This window comes from Cetorhinus maximus, chromosome 12, assembly GCF_964194155.1.
Source record: "Cetorhinus maximus chromosome 12, sCetMax3.hap1.1, whole genome shotgun sequence".
Lineage (NCBI taxonomy): Eukaryota > Metazoa > Chordata > Chondrichthyes > Lamniformes > Cetorhinidae > Cetorhinus > Cetorhinus maximus.
The window spans coordinates 103,968,293-103,985,132 of NC_135890.1; the positions used below are offsets into that span (position 1 = coordinate 103,968,293).

At 45.5% G+C, this 16,840-nt stretch overlaps 1 protein-coding gene across 3 annotated transcripts in view; it reads right to left on the minus strand.

Annotated features, from left to right (window-relative positions):
• Window positions 1-9,535, minus strand: part of LOC144687777 (transcriptional activator MN1-like) — a 141,492-nt gene extending 131,957 nt beyond the window's left edge. For all 3 annotated transcript variants that reach the window (XM_078554274.1, XM_078554275.1, XM_078554276.1), the window contains exon 1: window positions 5,735-9,535. In XM_078554274.1, coding sequence (XP_078410400.1) covers window positions 5,735-9,416 — 3,682 coding nt within the window. In that variant the 5' untranslated portion in view covers window positions 9,417-9,535. The remainder of the gene's footprint in view (window positions 1-5,734) is intronic.
• Between the last annotated feature and the right edge of the window lie 7,305 nt (window positions 9,536-16,840).

Here is a 16,840-nt window from a genome sequence, read left to right on the forward strand (position 1 = left end):
TATCGCACTGTCACACACACACATGCATGTACACACACACACACACACACACACAGCCAATAACAGGCGGAAATATAAGTGGTCTTCAGATCAGAGTTACAAATTGCAAACAATCTCCTTACAGAGACGGAGCTGAGTTCGTTTAGAATACACCCTAACATTTTGCATTTAAACCAGAAGAAGCGACTCCCACTCCTAGTCAGCGATCCACAATGGTTTGGGTAAAAGAGAAGGCGGGCTTCCTGATCGGATCCAGCCCCGACCCCTGTGCTCCCTTCCACATCAAATCCGCAGCGCGTCACGGGAGAGGCGGCCTCTGCCCCAAGTGCTGAGACACACACAAGTTCGGGACAGGCAGCCGAGTCCAGTTACATCCGAACAATTGCTCCGTGCGGAAGCCGAGAGCCCACAGAAAGTACTCACTCCCTTATCTATTCCTACTGCCCTTTTACATCGAGAACGCAGCAAATGCAGGAAGCTTGTTCATACTGGTCTTCCTCTCATTAACCTGGGATCAGGTTTAACACAAGAAATTCATCGATCTTTTTGCAGGTATTATGAAGACTCCTCGGGTTTTCCAACTGCTGTATATATGAAGTTGATTCAAAGGCTCGCCATTCAACCTCAGCGCACACAATGCCCAGGAAACTAAATACTCCGAGGAAATCCCACACCCTGAATTCAATTACCAAAAAAGGGCAAAATATTGAAAGCTACATGTCCATTGTCTAAATCTATATTTAATCTGATTATATCACTTTACACCAACTACGTAAAACTCGTGAATTTTAGATTCAATAAATTACCAGTCAGGTTTTAATCAGTAATCTCGAGGATAGCCTATCCACGCTGTTATTCCAAAAGAAATCTTTAAGAGATTCACGGGCAGTTACAATGGGGAATTCTCCTGTTTTTAATAACTAAAGTTGATGAAGGAGCTGAATTCTCGCGTCCTGGTTGTTAGGGGGGGATTTGGCATTCATATCAAATCTGAAATGTTCTGCAAAATACCCCACACCCCCAATTATTTAATCCGCATTCTTTCCTGGGATTTGCTAACCCAACGACACAAAACCCAAAACACCAGCTCTCTATTGTTTAAAAAAATAAATGTTTTGTTTTAATACCATGAATTCCGCTGTTAATTAATCTGCTCTTTGCTCCTCTGGCATTGCTCAATTGTTTCCTTACTCCTTTCATTACTATAGGTTAGTCAGGAGGCCCTTCCCCAGATACTGTCTAGCACTGAGGCAGCTTTTGTTAAAGTCTGGCAGTATTGAAAGGGTTACCCCTAGGAGGACTCCAGGAATGTTTCAGTTCCTGAGGAACAAAATGTGTTTCCCTTCACTCCATTGGCCGAAACAAAACCAACCGGTGCGGAGTATCACACCTGGAAGATCACACTGAACTCTGCAATACCCAAATCACACCTCGCCGCTTGGTACGCCAGTCTCACCTACTCCTAACCTACAGCACATGACAATATGCTCCCAATATCACACCCGGGATATCTGAGGGCTGAAATATACAGCCGTCTACTCCTAATATCATCAATTCGCATAGTAGACCACACTAGGACACACTCTAAAATTTAAAATAAACTGAATCAGGTTACTGAACCTGACACTGCGGTTGACACTGAATATAACACATTATAGTATTCAATGAGTGCCATCTATCACACTCTGAATCCTACGCCGCCTGACAAACTGTGACTATCGCCCTTTGCAGACAGTGAGTGTGTTTTCAGTCCCAGTGAACTGCACGAAAAATGACAATGCCAGAGTCATACAGTTAGTGCAGATAAACACGGAGCCTATCTGAGCACAGGATCACAGCGGGTCGGACTGCCCGTCCATTCACTCCTATTGTACCAAATACAGGATCCAGACACAACACAGCTCCTAAGCTACACAAAGCAAGAATCCAGACAGAAACATCACCTCCCCCCCCCCCCAATTATTTCCAATTCTATTGCCAAGTATACATAATGCTGTCTGTTCGACCAACCCAGCAATCCTCCCTCCCACACAAGTAACAACTCTCCTGCAAAGGTTTCACACTCTGATTGGTGACCACTGAAATGCCTCCACACCTTGCAGCTCGAATGCAAGTTAACGTTAGAAAAAAGTTCTGGGAAGCGAGTGCAATGGGCAACTTTAATGCAAACAGGTGTGGGGATGCGGTAAACACCGGATCAATAAATCCAACCCTGGTTAGAAACGGCAGCTTGCTGCTAATGTAACCCCAGGTCCCCGGTATGTTTCTGTGTGAATTTTGATAAGAGGCTGGTTTGTTCCGTACGAGTGTGCTGTAGTGTGCTCCAAGTGTCTAAGGGAGAATTTTGACTCCCAATTGAACAAGTGGGCCAGCAGAACCCTTAATATAAAGTCGGATCCGTTTGGATGTTGGTGGCAACGTCACATGGTATATTGTGCTATTGATTGTATTGTCCTCTGCCTGCTTTCTGACAATGTCAATGGAAAACATCTATCGCCCTCTCCCATAAAAATACAAAGCTCCTCACTCACAAAGCACAAGGTAAAAACAACTGAGACTGAGCTGCCCATCGAGCACCGAGCGCGCCCATCGAGTTCCAGCTCGGAAATCGACTTTTATTTAAATAGTTTACTAGGCCAACTTTTCATTGCATATTCTTCTTCTATTAAAATCCTCAATTTAGAAAAAAAAACCAGATCTTCCCCAAGTGAAAGCCCGCGCTCACGTTTGTTAAAATCTTCTCGCTGATTCTGGTAAACCACTCGAATTTTGTTTTATTGTTTAGAAAGTATAATCCGTAAATTAAAAGATTTAAATAATGTCTTTAACGCTTCAACGTATATGTGCTTGGACAGCACGAAACATCTGGAGTGGGATAAAAAAAGGCTAACTGAAGAAGTACAAGAGCTTTTGAGTGTGGGTGTATGAGTGTGAACTTGTGTTTGTGTGTACCTGAGTGTGAATGTGTGTGTGAGTATATCTGAGTGTGAATGTGTTTGTGTGTACCTGAGTGTGAACATGTGTTTGTGTGAACGTGTGTGATTGTGTATACCTAATTGTGAATGTGTGTGATTGTGTGTACCTGAGTGTGAATGCGTGTGTGATGCGTGTCTGTGAATACTTGTGTGTATCTGTGTGAATGCTTGTGTGTGCCTATCTGAGTGTGTGAATGCGTGTGTGAATGCTCGTGTGTATCTGAGTGTGAATGTGTGTGTGAGTATATCTGAGTGTGAATGTGTTTGTGTGTACCTGAGTGTGAACATGTGTTTGTGTGAACGTGTGTGATTGTGTATACCTGATTGTGAATGTATGTGATTGTTTGTACCTGAGTGTGAATGTGTGAGTATATCTGAGTGTGAATGCGTGTGTGTGTGATGCGTGTCTGTGAATACTTGTGTGTATCTGAGTGTGAATGCTTGTGTGTGCCTATCTGAGCATGTGAATGCGTGTGTGAATGCTCGTGTGTATCTGAGTGTGAATGCGTGTGATTGTGTGTACCTGAGTGTGAATGTGTGTGAGTATATCTGAGTGTGAATGCGTGTGTATGTGTGATGCGTGTCTGTGAATACTTGTGTGTATCTGAGTGTGAATGCTTGTGTGTGCCTATCTGAGTGTGTGAGTACGTGTGTGAATGCTCGTGTGTATCTGAGTGTGAATGCGTGTGAGTCTGTGTTCATCTGAGTGCATTGTCATTCTAGGTGTTTGAAGGTGTATAGGTGGGTGCGTGTCTGGATCAAGAGTTGTGTCTGATAGCGTATGTGTTCCTGCGATAATATGTGAGTATATGTACATGAGTGTGTATGTGTAACTGTTAGTGTGTGATTGAATGTATCTTAATGTGTGTCTGAGTACATATGTAATATGTCTGAGTGTGTATGGATGTGGATGTAAGGGTTTAAGAGTGTGTCAGACAGTGCGTGTTAAACCGGGAAAACACAGAAACAAAAGTAGTTCGTCAACAGTGAACGTTACAGGTCAGTAAGTCCATATGATGAAGGTTTATTTCAAATACATTCCTCCGCCAAACTAAGGAGGCAGTTGTACAGGAATTCTGCTAACTAGCTATTGATCCAGTTGGCCTTAACTGTTGTGAACATGAAGGGCCAGAAAGGACGCTGTGCAACTACATTTAAAAATGGAAAGAAGGTTCTCAACAAACCAATTTATGTCCTTGCCGGCGCGAAGCTCTGAGAATGCTGATGCGCTTCTCACCAATACAAGCTTTGCATGTTAAACACGCCAGCTCCGGATTCCAACCCTGTTGGACTGAGTATTAAATAGAACAAAGGAACTATCAGCAGGACTACCTTTACACTCGCACAACGAAGCAGGAATGCCATTCGGACTGTGGCTATCAAATTATGTGTTCCAAACTTCTACAGCTCACCACCCCCCTCCCCCACACCCCCCAACCTCTCTCATAGCTGGACGAGAAGCCGAGTCAGGCCGCTATGTCCATGTATTAAGAGACAGGCAGGCAAACTAAAGATGTGAGCTGGAAACTAATTCAAGCAAACGGAACACGGAACCGCAAGAACCTGTTGTGTAGTTTCTCTGACAAGCTGCAAGGTGATCAGCTTTCAACAAACCAATGCAGTTTGGGTTTCCAAATTGAGATATTTATTTCTCAAAGATCGAATTAGAAAACAAACCGTTAACAGAAGATATTTAAAAGGTGAAGTAAAGTGTCATAATATAATAGCCCCACCGGGAACTAGTCCTGGGAAAGACTGAATGGATCTTTTTTTAGTGTATGCGTCTTGAACTTAAGTGAACGTACGCCTCATGCGAGAATAAACATCATTTGAGCCCAGGTTAAATTTAGGCGCTCAGCTTATTAGCAGTAACCCTTCGAGCCCCGCTAGCCCCCTGCATCCCTCGCCCTTCACACCGTATCCACGCCAATCGCATTCGGAGGGTTTCTAATGAATACTGGTTGCTGGAGGTCTGGAGGTGTGTGGAGGGGCATCGATCAGGTAACTCAAGACCAATCTCAATCAACTCCGGGTCCTCTCCTGGCCGTGGGGACTGATGCAAAAAACCACGAGGGTAGTTGTTGAAGGGTTAATTAAATCAATGTTGTAGGTGGAAAGCTCACAAGCGAAAGCTGGGGGGACTGGGAGCACCGTAAACCCACCTGGGTGCAACACTGAGTCGCTCCCGCGCATTTTACAAATTCTCATTCAATTTCATTTCATGCGGAAAACTCGCTTTTTTGATTGCAAACATTTGCTTTGAAAGGATTAATGAAAAAGTGAAGGAATGTTGTTTGTTCGTAAATGGACGGAATTGATTAAGTTTGTAACAAACTCTCTAATGGTCTTTTCACAGTTGCTCAATAAGAGCCTTACTGAATTCGATCCACCAGCGCTAGGACCTTCCCCACTTATTTGTACAAAAACACTGGCTTCACGTTATTACAAGTATTGTCTTTCAAGCTGAAAGTGTGATCACACCTCACTAACATGATAAAACCTTGTCCTTCTCCTCTTCACTGCCACTTTCTGTTTATGGGCAGGCACCATTACCTTGCAGAGCTCATGCAAATGTCCTGTAACCACCTCCCTAAAGGGAAAATGAGTCGCAATTGCTCCTTTTAGGAGTTTCATTTCTGATCTGAAGCGTGAAATAAAAGTGATCAGACCCTCAAAACCTCTCATCAGAAAATAAAGTGCTGACTAAGCATGTTATTGTGTAGTATGTTAGATTCAAGTGAAAGAAACAAGAAAGTTACCTTCTTTGTTGGTACTTGCAGGCTTGGCCTTTTCCCATGGTGCCATTTGCTTGTCTTCATCCTGTGAATCCATCATGGCCTTGTCGTTGGGCATGTACCAGGTAGAGTTATGCTCTGCCATCAATGACTCAATGTCTATAGTGCTGATGGCAGCTTTACTATTGTCCGTGCCACAAGCGGCCAGCTCTGTGTCCCCATTCTGGCCGGTGCATTCAGCTTTTTTGTTCTTCATGGCAAGAGGCTGGTCTTCAGATATGCTAAACTGTTGCCGCTGCAGCTGAATCTGTGCTTGTAGGATCTCCAGCGGGTGAATCTCATCCTGTGTTGACGTGCTGGTTGGAGTGCGAACCTGCTCCATGCCCGGTGTGCCCGGGTGCCCACTGCCAGTGCTGCTGAGCCCAAAGCTGTCGGTGACTGGCCCTGTGTTGGAGGTAGTGTTGCTGTTAGGGTGTGCATTGAGCAGGCCGTGACCCATCGGTTTCTGGCTGCTCATCAGCCCATGGTCAGCTCGCTGCAGCTTGGGAGAGCTGGTCACTAACCGGCTGGGCTTGGATATGTTGTTGTCTGAACTTGAAGACACCTCGTCTTCGTTCCCATAGTTGTTGCCGACATCGTCCGAAAAGTCAACTTGAGGCGAGCTGCCATCTGATTTTGTCACACTTTGAATCCCACTGTCTAGGGAAGACATGAGGTCAGGTTGGTCAGGGAGTAGGAGGTCATTCCCTTTTGCCCACGATGGGGAGGTGAGGGATTTATCATGCGGAGTCCCACCTCGATCTCCAGCATGTGTAGACTGACCCTGTTGCCCTGGGCTGACCCCGGGATTCACATTCTCAGCCGAGTATTTGTCAAAAAAATTCCCTGGGCTGACATGGCCACTGTCCCTTTTTCTCCTCCCTCTCCCTCTCCCCGTCTGTCCTTTGCTTTCACTTGGGATGGCCTCCAAGGCATAGTTTGGGGACAGGTTGCATTCCGGCTGGGATGGCTGGTTGGGCCCCTGAGTGGTGTTCTGGGCTGCAGATGTGGTCAGCTTGCCGCTCCCGTTGCCAGAGACCCCCATTGGGTTATTTTGAGGAGTGTTGCTCTGGAAGTATTCTGGCCCATTGCCAGTGCTGCCAGAGGAGACACCACCAATACTCCCACCACTACCTCCAGCTCCATTGTTTGGCCCACCATTGCTGTTGTCCTGCTCAGTTTGACTCAGTTTGCGTTTTCCTTCATTCTGGTTCTTTTTGTTAAATGTGACATTGAGGTTTGGAGCCCCTAGGCTTGCGATCATATTCTGACAGGCCGTAGAGAGGGCAGCCAGGCAGCTCTGTCCATAAATGGTATTGTCCTTTGAGCCAGGCTTGCTGAAGGAGCCCAGTGAAAGCGACCCTATCTTACTCATTGAGGGACGCTGGTTGGGCTGAAATTCAGACTGGGGTGGGTAGTTACCAGGAGACGGAGGTACTCCAGGGGGGTTGTTGTGTGGGTTTGCCGGTCGGTTTGGTCCCCCAAATGGAAAGCCCGGTTGTCCGCCCATTTGGGGACCTGGGAAATCAGGTCCGGGTCTTCTATCAGTTGCAGTGTTGGGGAGGCCCATGCCCCCACTAGGAGACTGCATCTGCGTGACATTGCCCATATTATTGCCAAATTGAGAGTGCATCCCAGGAGAGTGCAAACCCTGTACATGTCCATCACCTGGCATTCTCAGTGGCTCTTGCATACCTAGTCCATTCCCACCTGGCCTAAACAGCATACTTGACCCATTCTGCTGTAAGTTCATCTGGACCGATTCATGGGGGCTCCCATCAGGTGGCAGAGCAGATCCACCCATCCTCCGCTGAAGCATATCGCCTGGTGGGTGGTGGCCAGGAAACCAGGCATTTTCTTGGCCTATCTGTGGATTCTGAGGATCAAAACTGGGCATTCTCCCACCGCTTTCCCTCTCAAAGTTTGGCTGCGACATATTTCCCACTTGGTTGCTGTGCACTATGTTGTTTTGGTTGACATCGCCATGGTGCCCTAGGTGCTGGAGGTCAGGTTGCCTCATTCTGTGCCGCTGGTTCCTTGATACCATTTGCTTAAACATCATCAGCATGTTTTGGCGCTGCTGCAGGGACTGTTGATCCGTGCCCGGATGCTGCAGAGGGGGACCTGGGGGGAAACCCTCCGGACCAGGTGGCGAAAACTCATTGGGAAGGCCAGGGTATGCAGAGGGTGATAAATGGTTTTCCAAACTTGCATTGTGCATACTGTTGCTACTCCAAGTAGCACAATTGTCCACATTGTGGTTAGTTGGAAAGTCAAACCTCGGCCGCTTTGCCACATTGAGATAGGGAGCATCAAAATGCTGTAGTCTCTGATTGGGCTGCTGTTGAATGTTGAACATGGGCTCGCTGTAAGGGTGCATATTCCTGTTCTCTAATCTTTGAATTGGGTATTCAAAAGGAGCATGCTGACTCTGCATCATTGTCCCATTGTCCTGCAGACTGGAGTTAGGAGCCCCGGCCTCTGCTTGTTGTTGCCTAGGTATCGCTGGGGGGCAAGAGTTCTGTCGAGCTAGCAAACCCGCCTGTTGCTGCATTAAAGGATTCCTGGCAGCGACCCCAGGCTCCATGCCCACCGACATCTTCCGAGCATTCCCAAACCTTTCGTAAAACACGCCGTGCTGTTGCTGAGGGTGGACTTTGCCCAGGTTCACCATGCCCGGCGCCCTGGGCATGGCCGGGTTGGCAGGGAAGTTACTGCTGGGCACGTGTCTGCCGGTGCTGTAGTGAGGGAGCTGGGCGTTGGACTCCGAGGGGGAAAACACTGGCATGTCAAAGGGCCCTGAGGGAGGGTCATTCTGGTAGTTGTATTCCATTGAGTCCACTGCTGGCTGGTTCTGCAGGCGTCTCTGCTCTAGTCCATGTGCATCGGATGAGGAAGAGGATGGAAGCCCATGAAAAGAGGCAGCTCGATTGGGAGACTGGTCCAGGGGGAGGCAAGGTGTGTGGTTCGATGACGGTGTGTGGTGTTGGTGGTAGTCCGTGAGGGTACCTGATCTCCCCGGGGGTGGCTGCTGCTGTGCAAAGGCTTCGCCTCCCCCTCCTCCTCCACCTCCTCCTCCTTGACTCTCGGCCATCGGGTCGTAACTTTCTCCAAAAGCTTGCGGCTGGCCGCTCAAGGGGTTGCTGCTGTAGCCGGGGGTCCCCAGGAGACGTCCGCCGTGGAGGCAGGAAGGGCCGGGGTCGGTCCCGCAGAAGCTGCCGCTGAAGTGGTGGTGGGCGTGCGGGTGCGGGTGCGGGTGGTGGTGGTGGCCGTTGGGGAAGTAGCCGTGGGCCGGCGGGGGCTGAGGCTGGGGCTGGGGCTGAGGGGGAGGCGGAGGAGGCGGCTGAGGCTGAGGCTGGGGCTGCGGCTGGGTAGGAGCCGGCGGCTGCTGCTGCTGCTGCTGCTGCTGCATGGCACCGGCCCCGTGCAGCTCCGAGTGCCCCCGGGGATGGAAGGCATACTGCTCGCCCCCCAGAGCCGGGCTCATGCCCATCCCCAGCATGGGAGGCTCTGCCAGGGGGTTGATAGCCTGCTCCTCCAGGGCATTGCCACTCCCGCCAGGGAAACTTGGGCTTTTATAGTGGCCCGACATCCCCAGGGCGACCTGACCGAAGTTTCTCTCCCCACCTTGGCCACCGGACCTGCTGAATTGATCCAGCCCGAACATAACTTCCCAAAGCCCCCGATCAATACGGCATGACAGCCGGAACCCCTGGAGCCGATCTTCTCAATCGCAGACACAAGAGAGAATTTTTTTTAAAAAAAAATAAAATAAACAATAAAAGTAAATAAGAGAGAAATAAAAATCCGACTGCTTCAGTAGCTAAAGTCCAAAAAATTATTATTTAAAAAAAAAATGTTCAAAGACAATAAGGATTTTGCAGAGAAACTCACCCTGCCAAGATCACATTGTGATTCCACACTCTCTACAATGTCAATTCAGTCCTCAGATCGTCATTATTATTATTTTGTTCGGTTGGCTTTTTTTTTAAAAAAAAAAAATATTCTGGGGTTTTATTATCTATTCTTAATTTCCTCTCTGAACACCCCCCACCCCCCCCAACCACCCCCCTCCTCCTCCCACCTTTCGTGGGAGAATTGAAATCTCCCAACGCTGTTATGATCAGGAAAGGGGGGGTTTGAGTTACTTCTTCTGCCCAGCGATAGTCCAGAGAAAGGCGATGGATTGGGGAGGGGGGGGTTTTGTGGCGGGTGGGGGGGGGGGGGGGGGGGTTGGTGGTGGGGGTTGGTTTGGGGGGGTGTGGTGGTGGTGGTGGGAGCTGGAAGGAGGCGCTAGGACACTGCACCCGCTAACCGCTTACACTGGCTCCAAACTTGCATCCATCCACCGACTGGAGATCTCCGGAGCAAACAATCCTGGCTGGAATACTTCTGTTGCGATTCTCGTTCCCCTTTTTTTTGTTTCAAAATCTTAATCCAGCACATGTGAGTGAGTCTGAGGTTAGCACTGCCTCTGTTCTCTCTCTCTCTCTCTCTCTCTCTCGCTGTCTGCCCGTCTCTCTCTCTCTCTTTCTCTCTCGATCACTAGTGCTAGCTTGAGGAACACAGTCTGATCTCATCCCCCGGAAAACCAGCAACAAGTTTGCATACTGGTATCTGCAATCAATTTCAGCCATTATTCCTCTACCAATCATTGCTGCGCATGCTGCTGGCCAGTGGGCGGGGCTTGGAGTTAAGGTGGACTGAGGTATTTCCCCCCCCCCTTAAAAAGAGAGACAAAGAGGCAAACACAAAAAAAAGGGAGAGAAAGAGAGGTGGGGGACTTTGCAAAGTGCATGCAGGATCTAGACCCCTCTGACCGCGGCTCTAATTGATAAGCAAGGGTTTTTATCTCAATGCATTTATAAATTAACTGCATTTAGACAATGATTTGCCAAATGCATTCACGCCGGGGTTCACTCCCCGTCAAGTTAACACTTTTTTTTCGAAATGTGTTTGCGAAGGAAGTTTAAAAGATCACTTGGAGAAAGCAAAGGATTGCTCCTTGCAGCTGAGCGCGTAGCGGATATTCCGCTGTCGTTAACAGTTCATCTGCAACCGCACCACATAAGCGAAAAAAAAAACAACCCCAGAAATTATGTTTTGTTCTGCATGTGGCGTTTCCCGTGGAGTTGTAAAGCGGCGAATTAAATCATGTCGGAATGCATCAGTATTGTAAACTTTTACCGAGGAATTAAAAAGGAAGGTATTCTCTGAGAGGGAGGGAGATGGCTATCTGGGCAGTGTATTTACTATCTTTTACTGTCGCCTTTTAGTTCAAGTTATCCCAAACCTTCCCCGATCTTTTCCAGGCTTCATCCTGATGGCTGTTCACAAATTTTAAAAAAACCCCAAAGGTTTAAATTCACGGCGAAGCGACTGGAGCACGGGCCAAGCCTCCTTAAACAACCCAATTAGTCTTCGGGGGCTAACGAATGTAATTCTGTTGTGATGCTAAAATAAATAGTGCAATTTAATATCTCCTCTCCACTTGGTGAAATATTTATGCCAATAATCTCTAGTTAAAATGTTTAAGCCTTTATGTGATCAGGGCTCGGAGTGGCGGGGGTTCAAATTCATCCTGCAATTAGACACAAGAAAAGATCTCCTCTTTCTCACCGAGAACCCGAATCCTCCCCAGAGACACACACACACACACACAGAGAGAGAGAGAAGCTTCACTGGGAATCCGGAACGCACACACACACACACACACACACCGAGGACATCAAGGCACAAATAATCGGCTCCAATTGAATAATTCCAGCTATTAATATAATAATAGTCATGATTTTAAATGCTCCCAGGTCTGTTCTGCGTTGGGGTCCCTTTTTTTTTTCATTACACACACAATTAATACGTATCAATTCCAAGCCAGCTGGAAAACAAAAGCGATTTTTGTAAAAAGTTTAGAAAATGGGAGTGAAAACGTCTCGAACTGTCCGAGCGCGGGAGGCAGAGGGGGATTAATGTATTGCAGTAATTTTTTTTAAAAAAAAAAGAATCTGTGCTCTGGCTGTTATGGAATCCAAGGAGCTGGAGCTGGTGATTAAATATTGATTCTGTGTAATTAGTTTTCATGTGAGCTATCCGCGTGGTGATGTTTTTAGGTATTGAGTAACAGCGTCGAAATGAACTTCGACACTGAAATTATTAGTTAGGATGTGACAGGCTGGGAGAGATTTGAACGAATTTGCATTGTGATTTCGGAGAGGGGAAGAGAACAGAATGAAATCTTTCCGAAGGAGGCAGGAATGAATCATATTTTCCCCTCATATATATTTAGTGCTTAAAGTTTAATAACGCGTAGAATGGCTTAAATATTCTTGAGGATGAAGTCGAAGAAATATGTTTCACGAAATGATATTTGTAGGTAAATATATTGTCAAGGCAATGCAAAAATAAACAGTCAGACTGGGTATATGTGTACCACAAGTAAACTCCGATACCAATCGCATTGTGCAGCACTAAAGTGAGATTTTGTACATTTTTTAAATCGTAAAGCAGCCCCCCCGAGTCTGAGAAGTTTAACTACAATCCCTACCTCTCGATCAAAGTTCTTAATTCCTCATTCATTCTAATTTGTGCTTTGCTGCAATTACCTGAAGTCCCCCTGTCTCTATTAATGCGCCTAGAACATGGTCAGGGATGTTGCTCATGAAATGTAATGCACATAAATATGTGTATATTTCTGTGTATCTTTAGCCGGGAAACAATTATAGAACATAATACATATCTCGGTTCCTGAGTCCAGACGCCGTTTTCTCTACCTCCCTCCCTCTTCCCCCTCCACCCCAATCTCTCTCTCTCTCACACACACACACACACACACAAAGCGCTTGTTCTTTGTGGATTGGACAAGGATGCTGAGGCTTGCACACGTGGACATTGCCATCTTGTGGCGTTGGTTGGAACAATCCGGAGAAAGAGTGCGGATGTAGTTTGTTCAAACACTATTTTTCTATGGAAACTCGTGAAGGCGAATAAAAAGAGAGAAAAAAAACGCAGTTGACAATAAGTTGATGTTTCATCATCTTTATTTCCACGAGTTGAAGGTGTCGTTCTGGGAGTTCCTTGCACCTTTGCTTAGTTCTTGGCGCGGACGTGCACCTAGGGATCTTTTAAAGAGATATTACCCTCTTGCTGGGCAGGGAATATTAATAGCTCAACTTCCTGATGCACTGATCTGTATGTGCCTGATTAAAATAAAACCTTTCCCCCTTCTGTCGGGCCCACACGGATATATCACTATTTGGTTAACAAACTAGGCTAAATGGACGCAAAATAAACATTTTTGCAGGGATAGATCTTATTTATCGCAGAGTGCCGAGAAACTATAGGGAGGAGATTTGTGAGGCATTGACATTCATTATGGGACTATCACTGAACACGGGCCGAGGTCACAGAGACCAGTAGACTGTAAACAGGTTAACGTGGTGCCTAAATTCACAAAACCCCTGATAAAACAGCATTAACTATTACACAGTAAATACTTCCATTGCATGTAAAATCATGGAATCGGTTATTCAAAGTATATTTGAGGGTCACTTGTACAATTAGAAGCCGGGTCGAGAGCAGCCAGCACATCATATCCTCCCCATTAGTCATAAACTCAAACCGTGTGTTGGGCGGGGTGGTGGCGGGGTAATTCGAGGTAATTCAAGTTATGTCAGAGCGGAGTTGTTTAGTACTGAACCTCTGTTGCTGACCTGCATTTAGAACCTCAATGGCAAGTGGTCAAATTTGCAGATGATAGAAAACTAGCAGGGGCAATGGAATCAGCAGTCAGATCAGAGGCTTCAGAATGAGTTGGGTAAGAAGTACATTGGAAGCTTAATGGAAGATTACATTTTAAAGTTACTGCGTTAAATGCAAAGTGCTAGACAGAGAAAGGAAAGTACATTATACCAGCTATGCAAATGTGTTGAACTAGCTAAGGACGAATCTGTTAGAAAGTTGGCAGATTTGCTACTCAATGCTAAACATGTCCAACCAGAGTAACATTCAGCAAAACCAATAGGATTTTGAATTGTATCATCAATGCAGTGGAATATAAATCAGAGCAGCTGATGATCAAAAGTTAAATGGCATCAAGTTCTGGGCATCAACAAATAGGAAAGACATTAAGTGCCAGAAGCACTGCCAAGGAAGCCACGAGACTGATTCCTAATATCAACGAAAGATTGGAGAAACTTAGACTTTTCTATCTAGAAAGGAGGCATCTGGGAGTTGTTCAGTATTGTTGAGGGTGTATAGAAAGTTAATCCAGAATATTACATTAAATTAAATGACAGGAGAACTCATATCATAGTTTCAAACTAGTAAAATGTCATATATAATATGAAGGCAAAATACTGCAGATGTTGAAAATCTGAAATAAAAACAGAAAACGCTGGAAAAACTCAGCAGGTCTGGCAGCATCTGTGGAGAGAGAAACAGAGCTAACATTTCAAGTCCATATAGCTTCTTCAGGACTGAAGAGATGGGATAGGAAAAATGTCATGTCAGGACTGGTATCATAAATTCTCCTCCACACAGCTTAATCAACGTGTAGAATAGGTGTCGGGATGGAATAGTGGAGGCAAATCTGGAATCAGTTAAGCAACATTTAGGATGGGAAATATGGTGTCTTTGGATGGATAAATGACTTTCTTCACTTGTAATTATTTGGGAGATTTCAATTGCAAACTACTCTTATCTATACAGCATAGCATAGGCAATGTTTATTCATCCATCATTGATGGAATGTCACACAGTGAAAAATGATGCATAGAATGCTTTATCTGCCATTCAAAAACAGCTCTTATCAGTGGCTAGGTGTGAGATTCTGCACCTTGTTTCTCTGTGTAATGATTTCTCAAATTTACCAATGCTACAGATGTGACTAACATCTATTTCAGTCACAGACACAAAATGTTCTTCCATCCACAGAATAAAGGAGCTAATGGTTGTGGGTAGAGTTCCATATATGGTAGATGCTATTCTAATTCCTTGTCAATATAAGTCTAGAGGCTATTCAACAATGGGATGCACCATATTTGAGCCAACTTCTGTCCTTGGCAGCTGGAGTCATGAAATAGTAACCAGGGATTGGAACCCTGGTTACTCTTCTTTTCTCCCTCCCTAGCCAAAGATCATTGAAGGCAATCCTTTACTCTCCTGGCTGAGGTCAGCTAACTCAGGAGGGAGTGAGAATGAAACCTGGAGTTTTATTGGCCTGTGGGACTCAGTAACTAATTGGATACACTCATTGAGTTATCAAGTGAGACATTTGACTGAAACTTTGCTATTTTCACTCTTCCTTAATTCCAGATGGCTAGAGAAAGTTACAGTCTCAGCAAAAAGGTAAGTAACTCAGTGTGCTATTATTGAATTATAATATTAAGTTATGATTTTTAGATTCCCTGCAGTGAGTTACACTCCTGAATGCTCAGATCCCAGTAATAATGAATAAATTACTACCGACCCCCCACCACCACCCAGATCCCACTGTGTCCTCTCCACAATGTGTCTGTCTGTATTTTAAAAGAAACAAAGTAAAACAACAGACAATGAATCCTTAAAACAGAGAGTTTGCAGTGGTGACATTGAATCACTACTGTCCTTGTGAGAGGGGACCACACACATCACTCACCCTGCCATCCTCGTGAATGCGTTGTCTCTCACATTTATCACAGAGAACTGGCAGCATTAACACCAACACCTTATATTGCTGCAGAATGCCTAGGAAGTCATAGACACTGAATTTCATACAGTTTCACTGCTGCTCACTTCTTTCCCTGGAAAGAACAACTGGGAAATAGCAATAAATTGAAGCCATCCAGAACAGTTCCTCAAAAATCATCAGGCAGTAAAACAAAATCCCAACAGCGCAAGGAATTCAAGACATGAGCCAGAGCTTTGTGTAAGTCTCATGTAGTGCCAGGTGTCTGACGTCATTCCGTCTCTCTTAAGCAGATGTCATTCATTGCTCCAGCCAGTCCACTTCCAGATTACTCATCAGCAAGCCCACTGGATTATGATTTTCATGGATAAATGAACAGAATCACAGCATTCAAATCAGCAAAATCACTGGTAAAAATTGCAAAATCTTACATAATAAAAATGGAATTTGAATAACTAGGTCACTAAATCAATGGCCCTGCTCACCTGACCTCCAGAGTGAATCCTGGATTTTTTTCTATTTGAAACAGAATTTTGGTGGAGGTGCTAAACACAGGAATAGAAAAATATAGGGGCATTGTGTTGGACTTCAATCCCCTGAGCTCTGAGGCTCAAATCCAAATTCATTGGGATTAATTCCCCTCCTCTCCTTTTTCCTCCCCTTGTTTTCCTGAAGTTGCTGATGGCTGCCTGGAATTTTCTTTCATGTTTTTCTTCTGATCCCTCACCCAAGTGAGCCTTGGTAATGGATGTCAGCAGCCTGGCTGATCCTGAGCTTGACATTATAGCCAAGACTGATCCTCTCCTCAGTTTCAATCAGGTATGAATAGAAAATAATTAAGGGAAAGCTGGCTAGTCCCCTCCTTAGCCCAGGTTCACTCAGGCCAAATGTAATGTAACTGCTGCCCTGGCTGATACCAGCTAACTCAACATAAACCAATAAATCCAGGACACACGATAGGAATCAAAGAAAATATGGGCAATGGGTTCACTTGTATAGAAAACACAAAACACTGCAGAAACCGGAAATCTGAAATAAAAACAGAAAATGCTGGAAATAGTCAGCAGGTCTAGCGGCATGTGCAGAGAGAGGAACAGAGTTAACTGTTCAGGTCTATGACCTTTCATCAGGTTCATTTGTAGATCGATGAACTGATGGAAAGCTTAAAGTGTATGTTCAATGGTGACAGGAAGCCCTGAGCTATGGGATAAAAGAGAGTTAAGGATGATCAAAATGGCCTTGAGTATGAACCTCAATGAAAGAGAGAGAGCCACATGAAGTAATATCCCAAACTGGGAAATGTCACCATATCAAAATCCTGCTCAGGGAACGAGTGCATGCATCATCCTACCCATCAAATGATTGACTCTTAAACTGAGGCCATGTACCAGCATGATATATCTTCGTTTTTAAGCTCTGTTTCAGGA